Source organism: Oncorhynchus nerka, linkage group LG6, assembly GCF_034236695.1.
Source record: "Oncorhynchus nerka isolate Pitt River linkage group LG6, Oner_Uvic_2.0, whole genome shotgun sequence".
Lineage (NCBI taxonomy): Eukaryota > Metazoa > Chordata > Actinopteri > Salmoniformes > Salmonidae > Oncorhynchus > Oncorhynchus nerka.
The window spans coordinates 1,266,555-1,290,978 of record NC_088401.1 but is presented as its reverse complement, the minus strand read 5'-3'; the positions used below and the strand labels follow the sequence as shown (position 1 = coordinate 1,290,978).

Genomic DNA, 24,424 nt, shown 5'->3' with positions numbered 1-24,424 from the left:
TTTGCATTTGTATTTATTATGGATCCGCCTTTAGTTCCTGCCAGCTTGCACTTCCTAAATTCAACCATTATTGGGTTAAAATAAACGTATACAGTCAAAGTCGGAAGTTTACATACACTTAGGTTGAAGTCATTGAAAATTGTTTTTCAACCACTCCACAAATGTCTTGTTAACAAACTATAGTTTTGGCAAGTCGGTTAGGACATCTACTTTGTGCAGGACACAAGTCATTTTTCCAACAAATGTTTACAGACAGATTATTTAACTTATAATTCACTGTATCACAATTCCAGTGGGTCAGAAGTTTACATACACTAAGTTGACTGTGCCTTTAAACAGCTTGGAAAATTACAGAAAATTATGTCATGGCTTTAGAAGCTTCTGATAAGCTAGTTGACATAATTTGAGTCAATTGGACACCTGTGCATGTATTTCAAGGTTTACCATCAAACTCAGTGCCTCTTTGCTTGACATCACGGGACAATATTTTTTTTAGACCTCCACAAGTCTGGTTCATCCTTGGGAGCAATTTCCAAACGCCTGAAGGTACCACGTTCATCTGTACAAACAACAGTACGCAAGTATAAACACCATGGGACCACGCAGCCGTCATACCACTCAGGAAGGAGACACGTTCTGTCTCCTAGAGATGAACATACTTTGGTGCGATAAGTGCAACTTAATCCCAGAACAACAGCAAAAGACCTTGTGAAGATGCTGGAGGAAACAGGTACAAAAGTATCTATATCCACAGTAAAACGAGTCCTATATCGCATTAACCTGAAAGGCCGCTCAGCAAGGAAGAAGCCACTGCTCCAAAACCGCCATAAAAACGCCAGACTACGGTTTTCAACGGCACATGGGGACAAAGATCATACTTTTTGGAGAAATGTCCTCTGGTCTGATGAAACTATTTGGACATAATGACCATCATTATGTTTAGAGGAAAAAGGGGGAGGCTTGCAAGCCGAAGAACACCATCCCAACCATGAAGCACGGGGGTGGCAGCATCATGTTGTAGGGGTGAATTGCTGCAGGAGGGACTGGTGCACTTCACAAAATAGACAGCATCATGAGGAGGAAAATTAGGTGGATATACAGAAGCAACATCTCAAGACATCAATCAGGAAGGTAAAGGTTGGTTGCAAATGGGTATTCCAAATGGACAATGACCCAAAGCATACTTCCAAAGTTGTTGCAAAATGGCTTAAGGACAACAAAGTCAAGGTATTGGATTGGCCATCACAAAGCCCTAACCTCAATCCCATAGAACATTTGTGGGAAGAATAAGCGTGTGCGAGCAAGGAGGCCTACAAACCTGATTCAGTTACACCAGCTCTGTCAGGAGGAATGGGCCAAAATTCACTCAACTTATTGTGGGAAGCTTGTGGAAGGCTACCTGAAATATTTGGCCCAAGTTAAACAATTTAAAGGCAATGCTACCAAATACTAATTGAGTGTATGTAAACTTCTGACCCACTGGGAATGTGATGAAAGAAATAAAAGCTGAAATAAATCATTCTCTCTACTATTATTCTGACATTTTATATTCTTATAATAAAGTGATGATCCTAACTGACCTAAGACAGTAGACCTACTACCATCTGTCAGATAGTTACAGTAGACCTACTACCATCTGTCAGATAGTTACAGTAGACCTACTACCATCTGTCAGATAGTTACAGTAGACCTACTACCATCTGTCAGATAGTTACAGTAGACCGACTACCATCTGTCAGATAGTTACAGTAGACCTATTACCATCTGTCAGATAGTTACAGTAGACCTACTACCATCTGTCAGATAGTTGCAGTAGACCGACTACCATCTGTCAGATAGGTACAGTAGACCTATTACCATCTGTCAGATAGTTACAGTAGACCTACTACCATCTGTCAGATAGTTACAGTAGACCTACTACCATCCCATCTGTCAGATAGTTACAGTAGACCGACTACCATCTGTCAGATAGTTACAGTAGACCTATTACCATCTGTCAGATAGTTACAGTAGACCTACTACCATCTGTCAGATAGTTACAGTAGACCTACTACCATCCCATCTGTCAGATAGTTACAGTAGACCGACTACCATCTGTCAGATAGTTACAGTAGACCTACTACCATCTGTCAGATAGTTACAGTAGACCTACTACCATCTGTCAGATAGTTACAGTAGACCTACTACCATCTGTCATATAGTTACAGTAGACCGACTACCATCTGTCAGATAGTTACAGTAGACCTACTACCATCTGTCAGATAGTTACAGTAGACCTACTACCATCCCATCTGTCAGATAGTTACAGTAGACCTACTACCATCTGTCAGATAGTTACAGTAGACCTACTACCATCCCATCTGTCAGATAGTTACAGTAGACCTACTACCATCCCATCTGTCAGATAGTTACAGTAGACCTACTACCATCTGTCAGATAGTTACAGTAGACCTACTACCATCCCATCTGTCAGATAGTTACAGTAGACCTACTCTGTCACCATCTCTGTCAGATAGTTACAGTAGACCTACTACCATCTGTCAGATAGTTACAGTAGACCTACTACCATCCCATCTGTCAGATAGTTACAGTAGACCTACTACCATCTGTCAGATAGTTACAGTAGACCTACTACCATCTGTCAGATAGTTACAGTAGACCTACTACCATCTGTCAGATAGTTACAGTAGACCTATTACCATCTGTCAGATAGTTAGACAGTCAGATAGTTACCCTACTACCATCTGTCAGATAGTTACAGTAGACCTACTACCATCCCATCTGTCAGATAGTTACAGTAGACCTACTACCATCTGTCAGATAGTTACAGTAGACCTACTACCATCTGTCAGATAGTTACAGTAGACCTACTACCATCCCATCTGTCAGATAGTTACATCTGTCAGACCTACTACCATCTGTCAGATAGTTACAGTAGACCTACTACCATTTGTCAGATAGTTACAGTAGACCTACTACCATCTGTCAGATAGTTACAGTAGACCTACTACCATCTGTCAGATAGTTACAGTAGACCGACTACCATCCCATCTGTCAGATAGTTACAGTAGACCTACTACCATCTGTCAGATAGGTACAGTAGACCTACTACCATCTGTCAGATAATTACAGTAGACCTACTACCATCTGCCAGATAGTTACAGTAGACCTACTACCATCCCATCTGTCAGATAGTTACAGTAGACCTACTACCATCTGTCAGATAGGTACAGTAGACCTACTACCATCTGTCAGATAGTTACAGTAGACCTACTACCATCTGCCAGATAGTTACAGTAGACCTACTACCATCTGTCAGATAGTTACAGTAGACCTACTACCATCTGAGATAGTTACTACTACCATCTGTCAGATAGTTACAGTAGACCTACTACCATTTGTCAGATAGTTACAGTAGACCTACTACCATCTTTCAGATAGTTACAGTAGACCTACCATCTGTCAGATAGTTACAGTAGACCTACTACCATCTGTCAGATAGTTACAGTAGACCTACTACCATCTGTCAGATAGTTACAGTAGACCTACTACCATCTGTCAGATAGTTACAGTAGACCTACTACCATCTGTCAGATAGTTACAGTAGACCTACTACCATCTGTCAGATAGTTACAGTAGACCTACTACCATCCCATCTTTCAGATAGTTACAGTAGACCTACTACCATCTGTCAGATAGTTACAGTAGACCTACTACCATCTGTCAGATAGTTACAGTAGACCTCCTACCATCCCATCTGTCAGATAGTTACAGTAGACCTACTACCATATGTCAGATAGTTACAGTAGACCTACTACCATCTGTCAGATAGTTACAGTAGACCTACTACCATCTGTCAGATAGTTACAGTAGACCTACTACCATCTGTCAGATAGTTACAGTAGACCTACTACCATCTGTCAGATAGTTACAGTAGACCTACTACCATCCCATCTGTCAGATAGTTACAGTAGACCTACTACCATCTGTCAGATAGTTACAGTAGACCTACTACCATCCCATCTGTCAGATAGTTACAGTAGACCTACTACCATACCATCTGTCAGATAGTTACAGTAGACCTACTACCATCTGTCAGATAGTTACAGTAGACCTACTACCATCTGTCAGATAGTTACAGTAGACCTACTACCATCTGTCAGATAGTTACAGTAGACCTACTACCATCTGTCAGATAGTTACAGTAGACCTACTACCATCCCATCTTTCAGATAGTTACAGTAGACCTACTACCATCTGTCAGATAGTTACAGTAGACCTACTACCATCTGTCAGATAGTTACAGTAGACCTCCTACCATCCCATCTGTCAGATAGTTACAGTAGACCTACTACCATCTGTCAGATAGTTACAGTAGACCTACTACCATCCCATCTGTCAGATAGTTACAGTAGACCTACTACCATCTGTCAGATAGTTACAGTAGACCTACTACCATCTGTCAGATAGTTACAGTAGACCTACTACCATCTGTCAGATAGTTACAGTAGACCTACTACCATCTGTCAGATAGTTACAGTAGACCTACTACCATCCCATCTGTCAGATAGTTACAGTAGACCTACTACCATCCCATCTTTCAGATAGTTACAGTAGACCTACTACCATCTGTCAGATAGTTACAGTAGACCTACTACCATCTGTCAGATAGTTACAGTAGACCTACTACCATCCCATCTGTCAGATAGTTACAGTAGACCTACTACCATCTGTCAGATAGTTACAGTAGACCTACTACCATCTGTCAGATAGTTACAGTAGACCTACTACCATCTGTCAGATAGTTACAGTAGACCTACTACCATCTGTCAGATAGTTACAGTAGACCGACTACCATCCCATCTGTCAGATAGTTACAGTAGACCTACTACCATCTGTCAGATAGGTACAGTAGACCTACTACCATCTGTCAGATAATTACAGTAGACCTACTACCATCTGCCAGATAGTTACAGTAGACCTACTACCATCCCATCTGTCAGATAGTTACAGTAGACCTACTACCATCTGTCAGATAGTTACAGTAGACCTACTACCATCCCATCTGTCAGATAGTTACAGTAGACCTACTACCATCTGTCAGATAGGTACAGTAGATCTACTACCATCTGTCAGATAGTTACAGTAGACCTACTACCATCTGTCAGATAGTTACAGTAGACCTACTACCATCTGTCAGATAGTTACAGTAGACCTACTACCATTTGTCAGATAGTTACAGTAGACCTACTACCATCTTTCAGATAGTTACAGTAGACCTACTACCATCTGTCAGATAGTTACAGTAGACCTACTACCATCTGTCAGATAGTTACAGTAGACCTACTACCATCTGTCAGATAGTTACAGTAGACCTACTACCATCTGTCAGATAGTTACAGTAGACCTACTACCATCTGTCAGATAGTTACAGTAGACCTACTACCATCTGTCAGATAGTTACAGTAGACCTACTACCATCTGTCAGATAGTTACAGTAGACCTATTACCATCTGTCAGATAGTTACAGTAGACCTACTACCACCTGTCAGATAGTTACAGTAGACCTACTACCATCCCATCTGTCAGATAGTTACAGTAGACCTACTACCATCCCATCTGTCAGATAGGTACAGTAGACCTACTACCATCTGTCAGATAGTTACAGTAGACCTACTACCATCTGTCAGATAGTTACAGTAGACCTATTACCATCTGTCAGATAGTAGACCTACTACCACCTGTCAGATAGTTACAGTAGACCTACTACCATCCCATCTGTCAGATAGTTACAGTAGACCTACTACCATCTGTCAGATAGTTACCCATCCATCTGTCAGATAGTTACAGTAGACACTACCATCCCATCTGTCAGAGACCTACTACCATCCCATCTGTCAGATAGTTACAGTAGACCTACTACCATCTGTCAGATAGTTACAGTAGACCTACTACCATCTGTCAGATAGTTACAGTAGACCTACTACCATCTGTCAGATAGTTACAGTAGACCTACTACCATCTGCCAGATAGTTACAGTAGACCTACTACCATCCCATCTGTCAGATAGTTACAGTAGACCTACTACCATCTGCCAGATAGTTACAGTAGACCTACTACCATCTGCCAGATAGTTACAGTAGACCTACTACCATTTGTCAGATAGTTACAGTAGACCTACTACCAGATATCTTGTGAATTAGATGTATATTTACGAATCCTGTGATAATTTTGACATGACCAATGTCTCTACATACTTGTGTCACATTATTCCTCTTTCTCAGTAAATGCATGAAAATGCTTTATTGATCGATTCTTTATTGATTATGATTTGTCTCTCCAGTTGCACTGAACTTCCAGACTCCCTCTAAGGAGATGGACCTGAACCAGGGCCGGTTCAGGTCCAACGGGGTGAGTGGATACGTCCTGAAGCCTGGCTTCCAGAGATACCCTGGGACAGAGTTTGACTCAATGACCCTCACCAAGGGACCCTGGCTCAAACGCAAGACCTTTCACATCATGGTGAGAAAACTTTGCTATATTTTTTAAATATTTTTTTTATTTCACCTTTATTTAACCAGGTAGGCTAGTTGAGAACAAGTTCTCATTTGCAATTGCGACCTGGCCAAGATAAAGCAAAGCAGTTCGACAGATACAACGACACAGAGTTACACATGGAGTAAAACAAACATACAGTCAATAATACAGTATAAACAAGTCTATATACGATGTGAGCAAATGAGGTGAGAAGGGAGGTAAAGGCAAAAAAAGGCCATGGTGGCAAAGAAAATACAATATAGCAAGTATTGTAAGTCGCTCTGGATAAGAGCGTCTGCTAAATGACTTAAATGTAAATGTGTAAATGTACTGTATATGTGGACTGTACTGTATGTCTGTACTATATGTGGACTGTACATATTGTTGTATATTATAGTGTTATATATTATAGTGTTATATATTATAGTGTTATATATTATAGTGTTGTATATTATAGTGTTATATATTATAGTGTGTTATATATTATAGTGTTGTATATTATAGTGTTATATATTATAGTGTTATATATTATAGTGTGTTATATATTATAGTGTTATATATTATAGTGTTATATATTATAGTGTTATATATTATAGTTATATATTATAGTGTTATATATTATAGTGTTGTATATTATAGTGTGTGTTATATATTATAGTGTTATATATTATAGTGTTATATATTATAGTGTGTTATATATTATAGTGTTATATATTATAGTGTTATATATTATAGTTTATATATTATAGTGTTATATATTATAGTGTATATATTATAGTGTGTTATATATTATAGTGTTTTATATATTATAGTGTTGTATATTATAGTGTTATATATTATAGTGTGTTATATATTATAGTATATATTATAGTGTTATATATTATAGTGTTATATATTATAGTGTTATATATTATAGTGTGTTATATATTATAGTGTTTATATATTATAGTGTTATATATTATAGTGTTATATATTATAGTGTTATATATTATAGTGTTTATATATTATAGTGTTTATATATTATAGTGTTATATATTATTATAGTGTGTTATATATTATAGTGTTATATATTATAGTGTGTTATATATTATAGTGTTATATATTATAGTGTTATATATTATAGTGTTATATATTATAGTGTTGTATATTATAGTGTGTTATATATTATAGTGTTATATATTATAGTGTTATATATTATAGTGTTATATATTATAGTGTTATATATTATAGTGTTGTATATTATAGTGTGTTGTATATTATAGTGTTATATATTATAGTGTTATATATTATAGTGTGTTATATATTATAGTGTGTTATATATTATAGTGTTATATATTATAGTGTTATATATTATAGTGTTATATATTATAGTGTTATATATTATAGTGTGTTATATATTATATATTATTATATATTATAGTGTTATATATTATAGTGTGTTATATATTATAGTGTGTTATATATTATAGTGTGTTATATATTATAGTGTTATATATTATAGTGTTATATATTATAGTGTGTTATATATTATAGTGTTATATATTATAGTGTGTTATATATTATAGTGTTATATATTATAGTGTGTTATATATTATAGTGTTATATATTATAGTGTTATATATTATAGTGTTATATATTATAGTGTTATATATTATAGTGTTATATATTATAGTGTTATATATTATAGTGTTATATATTATAGTGTTATATATTATAGTGTGTTATATATTATAGTGTTATATATTATAGTGTGTTATATATTATAGTGTTATATATTATAGTGTTATATATTATAGTGTTATATATTATAGTGTTATATATTATAGTGTGTTATATATTATAGTGTTATATATTATAGTGTGTATATATTATAGTGTTATATATTATAGTGTTATATATTATAGTGTGTATATATTATAGTGTTATATATTATAGTGTTATATATTATAGTGTTATATATTATAGTGTGTTATATATTATAGTGTTATATATTATAGTGTTATATATTATAGTGTTATATATTATAGTGTGTTATATATTATAGTGTGTTATATATTATAGTGTTATATATTATAGTGTTATATATTATAGTGTGTTATATATTATAGTGTGTTATATATTATAGTGTTATATATTATAGTGTTATATATTATAGTGTGTTATATATTATAGTGTTATATATTATAGTGTTATATATTATAGTGTTATATATTATAGTGTTATATATTATAGTGTTATATATTATAGTGTTATATATTATAGTGTTATATATTATAGTGTTATATATTATAGTGTTTATATATTATAGTGTTATATATTATAGTGTTATATATTATAGTGTTATATATTATAGTGTTATATATTATAGTGTGTTATATATTATAGTGTTATATATTATAGTGTTATATATTGTAGTGTTATATATTATAGTGTTATATATTGTAGTGTTATATATTATAGTGTGTTATATATTATAGTGTTATATATTGTAGTGTGTTATATATTATAGTGTGTTATATATTATAGTGTGTTATATATTATAGTGTTATATATTATAGTGTTATATATTATTGTGTGTTATATATTATAGTGTTATATATTATAGTGTGTTATATATTATAGTGTTGTATATTATAGTGTGTTATATATTATAGTGTGTTGTATATTATAGTGTGTTATATTTTATAGTGTTATATATTATAGTGTTATATATTATAGTGTTATATATTATAGTGTTATATATTATAGTGTGTTATATATTATAGTGTGTTATATATTATAGTGTTGTATATTATAGTGTTATATATTATAGTGTTATATATTATAGTGTTGTATATTATAGTGTTATATATTATAGTGTTATATATTATAGTGTTTATATATTATAGTGTTTATATATTATAGTGTTATATATTATAGTGTTATATATTATAGTGTGTTATATATTATAGTGTGTTATATATTATAGTGTTATATATTATAGTGTTGTATATATTATATTATAGTGTTATATATATATTATATATTATTATATATTATAGTGTGTGTTATATATTATAGTGTTATATATTATAGTGTGTTATATATTATAGTGTGTTATATATTATAGTGTTATATATTATAGTGTTATATATTATAGTGTTATATATTATAGTGTTATATATTATAGTGTTATATATTATAGTGTTATATATTATAGTGTTATATATTATAGTGTTATATATTATAGTGTTATATATTATAGTGTTATATATTATAGTGTTATATATTATAGTGTTATATATTATAGTGTTATATATTATAGTGTTATATATTATAGTGTTATATATTATAGTGTTATATATTATAGTGTTATATATTATAGTGTTTATATATTATAGTGTTATATATTATAGTGTTATATATTATAGTGTATATATTATATATATTATAGTGTTATATATTATAGTGTTATATATTATAGTGTTATATATTATAGTGTTATATATTATAGTGTTATATATTATAGTGTGTTATATATTATAGTGTTATATATTATAGTGTGTTATATATTATAGTGTTATATATTATAGTGTGTTATATATTATAGTGTTATATATTATAGTGTTATATATTATAGTGTTATATATTATAGTGTTATATATTATAGTGTTTATATATTATAGTGTTATATATTATAGTGTTATATATTATAGTGTTATATATTATAGTGTTATATATTATAGTGTTATATATTATAGTGTTATATATTATAGTGTGTTATATATTATAGTGTTATATATTATTGTGTTTTATATTATAGTGTTATATATTATAGTGTGTTATATATTATAGTGTTATATATTATAGTGTGTTATATATTATAGTGTGTTATATATTATAGTGTTATATATTATAGTGTTATAGTGTTATATATTATAGTGTGTTATATATTATAGTGTTATATATTATAGTGTTATATATTATAGTGTTATAGTGTTATATATTATAGTGTGTTATATATTATAGTGTTATATATTATAGTGTTATATATTATAGTGTTATATATTATAGTGTGTTATATATTATAGTGTGTTATATATTATAGTGTTATATATTATAGTGTTGTATATTATAGTGTTGTATATTATAGTGTTATATATTATAGTGTTGTATATTATAGTGTTATATATTATAGTGTTATATATTATAGTGTTGTATATTATAGTGTTGTATATTATAGTGTTGATATATTATAGTGTTATATATTATAGTGTTATATATTATAGTGTTATATATTATAGTGTGTTATATATTATAGTGTTATATATTATAGTGTTATATATTATAGTGTTATATATTATAGTGTTATATATTGTAGTGTTATATATTATTGTGTTATATATTATAGTGTTATATATTATAGTGTTATATATTATAGTGTTATATATTATAGTGTGTTATATATTATAGTGTTATATATTATAGTGTTATATATTATAGTGTTATATATTATAGTGTGTTATATATTATAGTGTTATATATTATAGTGTTATATATTATAGTGTTATATATTATAGTGTGTTATATATTATAGTGTGTTATATATTATAGTGTTATATATTATAGTGTGTTATATATTATAGTGTGTTATATATTATAGTGTGTTATATATTATAGTGTGTTATATATTATAGTGTGTTATATATTATAGTGTGTTGTATATTATAGTGTTATATATTATAGTGTTATATATTATAGTGTTATATATTATAGTGTTATATATTATAGTGTGTTATATATTATAGTGTTATATATTATAGTGTGTTATATATTATAGTGTTGTATATTATAGTGTTATATATTATAGTGTTATATATTATAGTGTGTTATATATTATAGTGTTATATATTATAGTGTTATATATTATAGTGTTATATATTATAGTGTGTTATATATTATAGTGTTATATATTATAGTGTTATATATTATAGTGTGTTATATATTATAGTGTTATATATTATAGTGTGTTATATATTATAGTGTGTTGTATATTATAGTGTTATATATTATAGTGTTATATATTATAGTGTTATATATTATAGTGTTATATATTATAGTGTGTTATATATTATAGTGTTATATATTATAGTGTGTTATATATTATAGTGTGTTGTATATTATAGTGTTATATATTATAGTGTTATATATTATAGTGTTATATATTATAGTGTTATATATTATAGTGTTATATATTATAGTGTGTTATATATTATAGTGTTATATATTATAGTGTTATATATTATAGTGTTATATATTATAGTGTGTTATATTATAGTGTTATATATTATAGTGTTATATATTATAGTGTTATATATTATAGTGTTATATATTATAGTGTGTTATATATTATAGTGTTATATTATAGTGTTATATTATAGTGTTATATATTATAGTGTTATATATTATAGTGTTATATATTATAGTGTTATATATTATAGTGTGTTATATATTATAGTGTTATATATTATAGTGTTATATATTATAGTGTGTTATATATTATAGTGTTATATATTATAGTGTTATATATTATAGTGTTATATATTATAGTGTGTTATATATTATAGTGTTATATATTATAGTGTGTTATATATTATAGTGTTGTATATTATAGTGTTATATATTATAGTGTTATATATTATAGTGTGTTATATATTATAGTGTTATATATTATAGTGTTATATATTATAGTGTGTTATATATTATAGTGTTATATATTATAGTGTGTTATATATTATAGTGTTATATATTATAGTGTGTTATATATTATAGTGTGTTGTATATTATAGTGTTATATATTATAGTGTTATATATTATAGTGTTATATATTATAGTGTGTTATATATTATAGTGTTATATATTATAGTGTGTTATATATTATAGTGTGTTGTATATTATAGTGTTATATATTATAGTGTTATATATTATAGTGTTATATATTATAGTGTTATATATTATAGTGTGTTATATATTATAGTGTTATATATTATAGTGTTATATATTATAGTGTTATATATTATAGTGTTATATATTATAGTGTTTATATATTATAGTGTTATATATTATAGTGTTATATATTATAGTGTTATATATTATAGTGTTATATATTATAGTGTGTTATATATTATAGTGTTATATTATAGTGTTATATATTATAGTGTTATATATTATAGTGTTATATATTATAGTGTTATATATTATAGTGTGTTATATATTATAGTGTTATATATTATAGTGTTATATATTATAGTGTGTTATATATTATAGTGTTATATATTATAGTGTTATATATTATAGTGTTATATATTATAGTGTTATATATTATAGTGTGTTATATATTATAGTGTTATATATTATAGTGTTATATATTATAGTGTTATATATTATAGTGTGTATATTATAGTGTGTTATATATTATAGTGTTGTATATTATAGTGTGTTATATATTATAGTGTGTTATATATTATAGTGTTATATATTATAGTGTTATATATTATAGTGTTATATATTATAGTGTTATATATTATAGTGTTATATATTATAGTGTGTTATATATTATAGTGTGTTATATATTATAGTGTTATATATTATAGTGTTATATATTATAGTGTTATATATTATAGTGTTATATATTATAGTGTGTTATATATTATAGTGTTATATATTATAGTGTTATATATTATAGTGTTATATATTATAGTGTTATATATTATAGTGTGTTATATATTATAGTGTGTTATATATTATAGTGTGTTATATATTATAGTGTGTTATATATTATAGTGTGTTATATATTATAGTGTTATATATTATAGTGTGTTATATATTATAGTGTGTTATATATTATAGTGTTATATATTATAGTGTGTTATATATTATAGTGTTTTATATATTATAGTGTGTTATATATTATAGTGTGTTATATATTATAGTGTGTTATATATTATAGTGTTATATATTATAGTGTTATATATTATAGTGTTATATATTATAGTGTTATATATTATAGTGTTATATATTATAGTGTTATATATTATAGTGTGTTATATATTATAGTGTTATATATTATAGTGTTATATATTATAGTGTGTTATATATTATAGTGTTATATATTATAGTGTGTTATATATTATAGTGTTATATATTATAGTGTTATATATTATAGTGCGTTATATATTATAGTGTTATATATTATAGTGTTATATATTATAGTGTTATATATTATAGTGTTATATATTATAGTGTTATATATTATAGTGTGTTATATATTATAGTGTTATATATTATAGTGTGTTATATATTATAGTGTTATATATTATAGTGTGTTATATATTATAGTGTTATATATTATAGTGTTATATATTATAGTGTTATATATTATAGTGTTATATATTATAGTGTGTTATATATTATAGTGTTATATATTATAGTGTTATATATTATAGTGTTATATATTATAGTGTGTTATATATTATAGTGTTATATATTATAGTGTGTTATATATTATAGTGTGTTATATATTATAGTGTTATATATTATAGTGTTATATATTATAGTGTTATATATTATAGTGTGTTATATATTATAGTGTTATATATTATAGTGTTAAATATTATAGTGTTATATATTGTAGTGTTATATATTGTAGTTTGTTATATATTATAGTGTTATATATTATAGTGTTATATATTATAGTGTTATATATTATAGTGTGTTATATATTATAGTGTTATATATTATAGTGTGTTATATATTGTAGTGTTATATATTGTAGTGTTATATATTATAGTGTTATATATTATAGTGTTATATATTATAGTGTGTTATATATTATAGTGTGTTATATATTATAGTGTGTTATATATTATAGTGTGTTATATATTATAGTGTTATATATTATAGTGTGTATATTATAGTGTGTTATATATTATAGTGTTATATATTATAGTGTGTTATATATTATAGTGTTATATATTATAGTGTTATATATTATAGTGTGTTATATATTATAGTGTTATATATTATAGTGTTATATATTATAGTGTGTTATATATTATAGTGTTGTATATTATAGTGTTATATATTATAGTGTTATATATTATAGTGTGTTATATATTATAGTGTTATATATTATAGTGTTATATATTATAGTGTTATATATTATAGTGTTATATATTATAGTGTGTTATATATTATAGTGTTATATATTATAGTGTTATATATTATAGTGTGTTATATATTATAGTGTGTTATATATTATAGTGTTATATATTATAGTGTTATATATTATAGTGTTATATATTATAGTGTGTTATATATTGTAGTTTGTATATATTATAGTGTTATATATTATAGTGTGTTATATATTGTAGTGTGTTATATATTATAGTGTTATATATTGTAGTTTGTATATATTATAGTGTTATATATTATAGTGTGTTATATATTATAGTGTGTTATATATTGTAGTGTGTTATATATTATAGTGTTATATATTGTAGTTTGTATATATTATAGTGTTATATATTATAGTGTGTTATATATTATAGTGTGTTATATATTATAGTGTTATATATTATAGTGTTATATATTATAGTGTGTATATATTCTATTGAATTGTGATATATTTTATGATATTATAGTGTATTATATGAGTGTAACATCACAGAATGTATTACAATAGCTACTTGTTGAACACAGTGAAGACAACTACAGAGATTGATGAATAAATGTGCAAGATATTCATCACATAAATTATTATAGTATATTATCTATATTATATATAGTTTCTGTGTATTTATATATTATAGTGTTATATATTATAGTGTTGTATATTATAGTGTTATATATTATAGTGTTATATATTATAGTGTGTTATATATTATAGTGTTATATATTATAGTGTTATATATTATAGTGTTATATATTATAGTGTGTTATATATTATAGTGTTATATATTATAGTGTGTTATATATTATAGTGTTATATATTATAGTGTGTTATATATTATAGTGTTATATATTATAGTGTTATATATTATAGTGTGTTATATATTATAGTGTTATATATTATAGTGTTATATATTATAGTGTTATATATTATAGTGTTATATATTATAGTGTTATATATTATAGTGTGTTATATATTATAGTGTTATATATTATAGTGTTATATATTATAGTATTTATATATTATAGTGTGTTATATATTATAGTGTTATATATTATGAGTGTTTATATATTATAGTGTGTTATATATTATAGTGTGTTATATATTATAGTGTTATATATTATTGTGTTTTATATTATAGTGTTATATATATTATAATTATTATTTATATATTATAATGTTATATATTATAGTGTTATATATTATAGTGTGTTTATATATTATAGTGTTATATATTATAGTGTTATAGTGTTATATATTATAGTGTGTTATATATTATAGTGTTATATATTATAGTGTTATATATTATAGTGTGTTATATATTATAGTGTGTTATATATTATAGTGTTATATATTATTGTGTTTTATATTATAGTGTTATATATTATAGTGTGTTATATATTATAGTGTTATATATTATAGTGTGTTATATATTATAGTGTGTTATATATTATAGTGTTATATATTATAGTGTTATAGTGTTATATATTATAGTGTATTTATATATTATGAGTATTTATATATTATAGTGTTATATATTATAGTGTTATAGTGTTATATATTATAGTGTGTTTATATTATAAAATTATTTATATATTATAGTGTTATATATTATAGTGTTATATATTATAATTAATGTTATATATATTATAGTGTGTGTTATATATTATAGTGTTGTATATTATAGTATTTGTATATTATGAGTATTTATATATTATAGTGTTTGTATATTATAGTGTTATATATTAGTGTTATATATTATAGTGTTGTATATTATAGTGTTGTATATTATAGTGTTTATATATTAGTGTTATATATTATAGTGTTATATATTATAGTGTGTTATATATTATAGTGTTATATATTATAGTGTTATATATTATAGTGTTATATATTATAGTGTTATATATTGTAGTGTTTATATATTATTGTGTTATATATTATAAAATTATTTATATATTATAGTGTTATATATTATAGTATTTATATATTATAATTATTATTTATATTATAGTGTTATATATTATGAGTATTTATATATATTATAGTATTATATATTATAGTGTGTTATATATTATAGTGTTATATATTATAGTGTTATATATTATAGTATTTATATATTATAGTATGTTATATATTATAGTGTGTTATATATTATAGTGTGTTATATATTATAGTGTATTTATATATTATAGTGTTATATATTATAGTGTGTTTATATATTATAGTGTGTTATATATTATAGTGTGTTATATATTATAGTGTGTTTGTATATTATAGTGTTATATATTATGAGTATTTATATATTATATATTATAATTATTATATATTATAGTGTGTTATATATTATAGTATTTATATATTATAAGTGTGTTATAATTATAGTGTTGTATATTATAGTGTTATATATTATAGTGTTATATATTATAGTGTGTTATATATTATAGTGTTATATATTATGAGTATTTATATATTATAGTATTTATATATTATAGTGTTATATATTATAGTGTTATATATTGGCATTCTATGTTGTGATATTAATTGTATATTTTATCTAAGAGTCAGAGGTTTTATTGTTGTTACCCACATGACTCCTATTAAACTGTGTGTGTGTGTGTGTGTGTGTGTGTGTGTGTGTGTGTGTGTGTGTGTGTGTGTGTGTGTGTGTGTGTGTTTGTTTGTCTGTGTGTGTCTGTGTGTGTGTGTGTGTGTGTGTGTGTGTGTGTGTGTGTGTGTGTGTGTGTGTGTGTGTGTGTGTGTGTGTGTGTGTGTGTGTGTGTGTGTGTGTGTGTGTGTGTGTGTGTGTGTGTGTGTGTGTGTGTGTGTGTGTGTGTCTGTGTGTGTGTGTCTGTGTGTGTGTGTGTGTGTGTGTGTGTGCCTACGTGTGTCTCCAGGTGATCTCAGCCCAGCAGCTGCCCAAGTTAAACAAGGACAAGTGTAAATCCATCGTGGACCCGCTGGTTAAAGTGGAGATCGATATATTATAGTGTGTTATATATTATAGTGTGTTATATATTATAGTGTTATATATTATAGTGTGTTATATATTATAGTGTTTATATATTATAGTGTGTTATATATTATAGTGTGTTGCGGTGTTCCAGCTGACACGTGCAGCAAGGAGACACGCTCCATCGAGAACAATGGTGAGACACATTCAGGCACACTCACACACACACACAACCACACACACACTCACAACCACACTCACACACACAACTACTCACACTGCAGGTTTTAAAACCTGGTGAGAGGAACATCAACCCACATGGGGTTAACCCCATGTGGATTGATGTTCCTCTCTGCAGGTTAAATGTGGATTGATGTTCCTCTCTGCAGGTTAAATGTGGAATGATGTTCCTCTCTGCAGGTTAAATGTGGAATGATGTTCCTCTCTGCAGGTTAAATGTGGAATGATGTTCCTCTCTGCAGGTTAAATGTGGAATGATGTTCCTCTCTGCAGGTTTTAATCCCATGTGGAATGATGTTCCTCTCTGCAGGTTAAATGTGGATTGATGTTCCTCTCTGCAGGTTAAATGTGGAATGATGTTCCTCTCTGTAGGTTAAATGTGGAATGATGTTCCTCTCTGCAGGTTAAATGTGGAATGATGTTCCTCTCTGCAGGTTAAATGTGGAATGATGTTCCTCTCTGCAGGTTAAATGTGGAATGATGTTCCTCTCTGCAGGTTAAATGTGGAATGATGTTCCTCTCTGCAGGTTAAATGTGGAATGATGTTCCTCTCTGCAGGTTAAATGTGGAATGATGTTCCTCTCTGCAGGTTAAATGTGGAATGATGTTCCTCTCTGCAGGTTTTAATCCCATGTGGAATGATGTTCCTCTCTGCAGGTTAAATGTGGAATGATGTTCCTCTCTGCAGGTTTTAATCCCATGTGGAATGATGTTCCTCTCTGCAGGTTAAATGTGGATTGATGTTCCTCTCTGCAGGTTAAATGTGGAATGATGTTCCTCTCTGTAGGTTAAATGTGGAATGATGTTCCTCTCTGCAGGTTAAATGTGGAATGATGTTCCTCTCTGCAGGTTAAATGTGGAATGATGTTCCTCTCTGCAGGTTAAATGTGGAATGATGTTCCTCTCTGCAGGTTAAATGTGGAATGATGTTCCTCTCTGCAGGTTTTAACCCCATGTGGAATGATGTTCCTCTCTGCAGGTTAAATGTGGAATGATGTTCCTCTCTGCAGGTTAAATGTGGAATGATGTTCCTCTCTGCAGGTTAAATGTGGAATGATGTTCCTCTCTGCAGGTTAAATGTGGAATGATGTTCCTCTCTGCAGGTTTTAATCCCATGTGGAATGATGTTCCTCTCTACAGGTTAAATGTGGAATGATGTTCCTCTCTGCAGGTTAAATGTGCATTGATGTTCCTCTCTGCAGGTTAAATGTGGAATGATGTTCCTCTCACCAGGTTAAATGTGGAATGATGTTCCTCTGTGCAGGTTTTAATCCCATGTGGAATGAGACGTTCCAGTTTGACATTCAGGTACCAGAGCTTGCCCTGGTCCGCTTCCTGGTTGAAGACTATGACTCCACCTCACAGAATGACCTAATTGGACAGTACTGCCTGCCACTCACCAGTCTACAGAACGGTAATCTCTCTCTCTCTCTCTCTCTCTCTCTCTCTCTCTCTCTCTCTCTCTCTCTCTCTCTCTCTCTCTCTCGCCATTGCTGACTTACTCAAACCTCACGTCCTGTTTCCCAGGTTACCGCCACGTCCCTCTTCTCACCAAGCATGGTGATGCCATCCCCTCAGCCGGCTTGTTTGTTCACCTCATGCTGCTGGATGCCAAATAGACCCCGTCCACTTCACACGGACCCCACCAACATCAAACTAACCCCTTCCACATACTACTGACCCCTCCCACACCACTAAGGACTCCTCCGACATTGTAATGTCTCTTCTCACACCAAAAGGACTACTCCCACATCAAACTAACTCCTCCCACATCACACGGACCCCTAGAAACGTGTGTTTTTGCATCTATGCGGTAGGTGGGTCTGACATGCTAAGTTGCTTTTTTGTACGTGAATGATACAAGCAAGTAAAGGATCCTATTGAAAGTAGGTAGTATGTCCCTAGTCCTATAGAGAGTAGTTAGTATGTTGCTGGCCCAATAGAGGGTAGTTATTATGTTATGGTTCCTATAGAGGGTAGTTAGTATGTTACTGGTCCTATAGGGTGAGGGCCGTTAGTATGTTGCTGGTCCTATAGAGAGTAGTTAGTATGTTGCTGGTCCTATAGACAGTAGTTAGTATGTTGCTGGTCCTATAGAGAGTAGGTTGTTGGTTATGGGGTCCTATAGAGAGTAGTTAGTATGTTGCTGGTACTATAGACAGTAGTTAGCATGTTGCTGGTCCAATAGAGAGTGGTTAGTATGCGTCTGATCCTATACAGGGTAGTGAGTATGTTGCTGGTACTATAGAGAGTAGTTAGTATGTTGCTGGTCCTATAGAGAGTAGTTTGCATGTTGCTGGTCCTATGGAGAGTAGTTAGCGTGTTGCTGGTCCTATTGAGAGTAGTTAGCATGTTGGTGGTCCTATAGAGAGTACTTAGTATGTTGCTGGACCTATAGAGGGTAGTTGGCATGTTTCTGGTCCTATAGAGAGTAGTTAGAATGTTGCTGGTCCTATAGAGGGTAGTTAGCATGTTGCTGGTCCTGTAGAGAGTAGTTAGTTGGTTTCTGGTCCTATAGAGAGTAGATAGTGTGTTGTTGGTCCTATAGAGAGTAGTTAGCTTGTTGATGGTCCTATAGAGAATAGTTATTATGTTGCTGGTCCTATAGAGGTTGTTAGCATGTTGCTGGTCCTATAGACATTAGTTAGTGTGTTGCTGGTCCTATAGAGGGTAGTTAGCATGTTGCTGGTCCTATAGAGGGTTGTTAGCATGTTGCTGGTCCTATAGAGGGTTATTAGCAAGTTGCTGGTCCTATACAGAGTAGTTAGTGTGTTGCTGGTCCTATAGAGAGTAGTTAGTGTATTGCTGGTTCTATAGAGAGTAGTTAGCATGCTGCTGGTCCTATAGAGAGTAGTTAGTATGTTGCTGGTCCGATAGAGGGTAGTTAGCATGTTGCTGGTCCTATAGAGGGTAGTTAGCATGTTGCTGGTCCTATAGAGAGTAGTTAGCGTGTTGCTGGTCCTATAGAGAGTAGTTTGCATGTTGCTGGTCCTATAGAGAATAGTTAGTAGATTGCTGGTCCTATAGAGAGTAGTTAACATGTTGCTGGTCCTATAGAGGGTAGGTAACATGTTGCTGGTCCTATAGAGAGTAGTTAGTATGTTGCTGGACCTATAGAGGGTAGATAACATGTTGCTGGTCCTATAGAGGGTAGTTAGTATGTTGCTGGACCTATAGAGGGTAGTTAGTATGTTGCTGGTCCTATAGACAGTAGTTAGTATGTTGCTGGTCCTATAGAGGGTAGGTAACATGTTGCTGGTCCTATAGAGGGTAGTTAGTATGTTGCTGGACCTATAGAGGGTAGTTAGTATGTTGCTGGTCCTATAGACAGTAGTTAGTATGTTGCTGGTCCTATAGAGGGTAGGTAACATGTTGCTGGTCCTATAGAGGGTAGTTAGTATGTTGCTGGACCTATAGAGGGTAGTTAGTATGTTGCTGGTCCTATAGAGGGTAGTTAGTATGTTACTGGACCTATAGAGGGTAGTTAGTATATTGCTGGACCTATAGAGGGTAGTTAGTATATTGCTGGACCTATAGAGGGTAGTTAGTATGTTGCTGGTCCTATAGACAGTAGTTAGTATGTTGCTGGTCCTATAGAGGGTGGGTAACATGTTGCTGGTCCTATAGAGGGTAGTTAGTATGTTGCTGGACCTATAGAGGGTAGTTAGTATGTTGCTGGACCTATAGAGGGTAGTTAGTATGTTACTGGACCTATAGAGGGTAGTTAACATGTTGCTGGTCCTATAGAGGGTAGTTAGTATGTTGCTGGACCTATAGAGGGTAGTTAGTATGTTGCTGGTCCTATAGAGGGTAGTTAGTATGTTGCTGGACCTATAGAGGGTAGTTAGTATGTTGCTGGACCTATAGAGGGTAGTTAGTATGTTACTGGACCTATAGAGGGTAGTTAACATGTTGCTGGTCCTATAGAGGGTAGTTAACATGTTGCTGGTCCTATAGAGGGTAGTTAGTATGTTGCTGGACCTATAGACGGTAGTTAGTATATTGCTGGACCTATAGAGGGTAGTTAGTATGTTACTGGACCTATAGAGGGTAGTTAACATGTTGCTGGTCCTATAGAGGGTAGTTAGTATGTTGCTGGACCTATAGAGGGTAGTTAGTATGTTACTGGACCTATAGAGGGTAGTTAACATGTTGCTGGTCCTATAGAGGGTAGTTAGTATGTTGCTGGACCTATAGAGGGTAGTTAGTATATTGCTGGACCTATAGAGGGTAGTTAGTATGTTACTGGACCTATAGAGGGTAGTTAACATGTTGCTGGTCCTATAGAGGGTAGTTAGTATGTTGCTGGACCTATAGAGGGTAGTTAGTATGTTACTGGACCTATAGAGGGTAGTTAACATGTTGCTGGTCCTATAGAGGGTAGTTAGTATGTTGCTGGACCTATAGAGGGTAGTTAGTATGTTGCTGGACCTATAGAGGGTAGTTAGTATGTTACTGGACCTATAGAGGGTAGTTAACATGTTGCTGGTCCTATAGAGGGTAGTTAGTATGTTGCTGGACCTATAGAGGGTAGTTAGTATATTGCTGGACCTATAGAGGGTAGTTAGTATGTTGCTGGACCTATAGAGGGTAGTTAGTATGTTGCTGGACCTATAGAGGGTAGTTAGTATGTTGCTGGACCTATAGAGGGTAGTTAACATGTTGCTGGACCTATAGAGGGTAGTTAGTATGTTGCTGGACCTATAGAGGGTAGTTAGTATGTTGCTGGACCTATAGAGGGTAGTTAGTATATTGCTGGACCTATAGAGGGTAGTTAGTATATTGCTGGACCTATAGAGGGTAGTTATCATTCCTCCAGTCATGCGTTGAGGTGATTTAGAGAGCTATAGAAGTATTACTGACGTCTACTAGTGCTTTTTAATCAGAGACTAAAGGGAATCAGGTAGACAAAACTATCTATGGATTGTTAAAAAAAAAGAAAAGCATACTTGATGCTTTAAAAAAAAACATTCTTAAAGTTTATCTGTTGTTTATTTTATAGGACAGAAGGTTTTGCTTCCTAACTGTTACAATATCACTGTTTCATTCTGCTGTTATCACATGTTACTTTAACCCTCCTTGTCTCTTCAAACAACGAAAACATTATGGTTCAATTGTACAAACAGCATTGTGTCTTTATAAAATGTGTTTTTGTTGCAAAATGACAATGTTTAAAAAAATTTTTTTTAAATTATTATTCTGCTATCAATAATCAGCCAAATAAACAGCAATGGACAAATGAGGAATACTTTGTCAGCACGCGTCCATATTACATGATAATATTACCTGCTCATTTCCTGATGATGGCTCACCACTCTTCGTACTTGGCGACTTCAACCTCCTGACATCTGCCTGCGATTCATTTCTTTCCTCTCTTTGCCTCTTTTGACCTCACCCCTTCTCCCCTCCAACTCACAAGGCAGACAACATGAACTCATCTTTACTAAAGGCTGTTCATCTACACATCTCACTGCAATCGACCTATCTCCGTTCACAACTTTGTTTCCTTGTCTGTCTCCCTTTCCTCCAACCCAAGCCACGCAGCCCCTACCCAGATGGTCACGTGCTGTCACAATATTCTCTCTCTCATTCTCTCTCTCTCTCTCTCTCTCTCTCTCTCTCGCTCCCTCTCTCTCGCTCTCTCTCGCTCTCTCTCGCTCCCTCTCTCTCTCTCTCTCTCTCGCTCTCTCTCGCTCCCTCTCTCTCTCTCTCTCTCTCTCTCTCTCGCTCCCTCTCTCTCTCTCTCTCTCTCTCTCTCTCGCTCTCTCTCTCCTGCTAAATCCTCCCTCCTGCCTTCTGATTCTGCCTCTTCAACCCTACTCTCCTCCCTTTCTGCATCTTATGATTCGCACTGTCCTCTTTCCTCCCGGCCGGCTCGGCCCTCCCCTCCTGCTCCATGGCTGAGTGACTCATTGCTAGCTTACAGAACAGAGCTGCAGGCAGCTGAGTGAAAATGGAGGAAAACTAAACATCCAGAGGACCTCCACCTTCTCGTCTCTCCTTAATCCTCCACCCCCTCCTCCCCTCTCTGCGGACGACTTTGTCAACCACTTTTAAAGAAGGTTGATGACATCCGCTCTTCATTCACTCAGCCTCACACAGAATTACCCTACGCTTTTACCTCTTTCTACCCTCTCACTCCAGATGAACTCCTGTGACTAGTGAGGTCTGGCCGCCTGATTACCTGCCCACTTGACCCCATCCCCTCCTCTGCAGACCATCTCTGGAGACCTTCTCTCATTCCTCACTTCCCTCATCAACTCATCCCTGACCACTGGCTGCATCCCCTTTGACTTCAAAAATGTCCCTCATCAAGAAACCAACACCCGACTCATCTGAAGTCAAAATTTACAGACCTGTGTCTCTTCTTTCTTTTCTTTCCAAAACACTTGAGCGTGCTCAATCGCTATACCTCTCAATCGCTATACCCTCTCTTCTCTCTATACACCAAGTCACTCAGCTCTGTCATATTCTCTCATGGTCTC

The 24,424-nt window shown here is 30.8% G+C and overlaps 1 protein-coding gene across 1 annotated transcript in view; it reads left to right on the top strand.

Moving 5' to 3' along the window:
- Positions 1–23,185, top strand: part of LOC115127067 (1-phosphatidylinositol 4,5-bisphosphate phosphodiesterase delta-1-like) — a 93,608-nt gene extending 70,423 nt beyond the window's left edge. The window contains exons 12-16 of the mRNA XM_065019205.1: positions 6,344–6,522; positions 17,644–17,726; positions 17,843–17,895; positions 19,204–19,353; positions 19,467–23,185. Of these exons, the coding sequence (XP_064875277.1) occupies positions 6,344–6,522; positions 17,644–17,726; positions 17,843–17,895; positions 19,204–19,353; positions 19,467–19,558 (557 nt within the window). The 3' untranslated portion in view covers positions 19,559–23,185. The remainder of the gene's footprint in view (positions 1–6,343; positions 6,523–17,643; positions 17,727–17,842; positions 17,896–19,203; positions 19,354–19,466) is intronic.
- Positions 23,186–24,424: the final 1,239 nt, after the last annotated feature.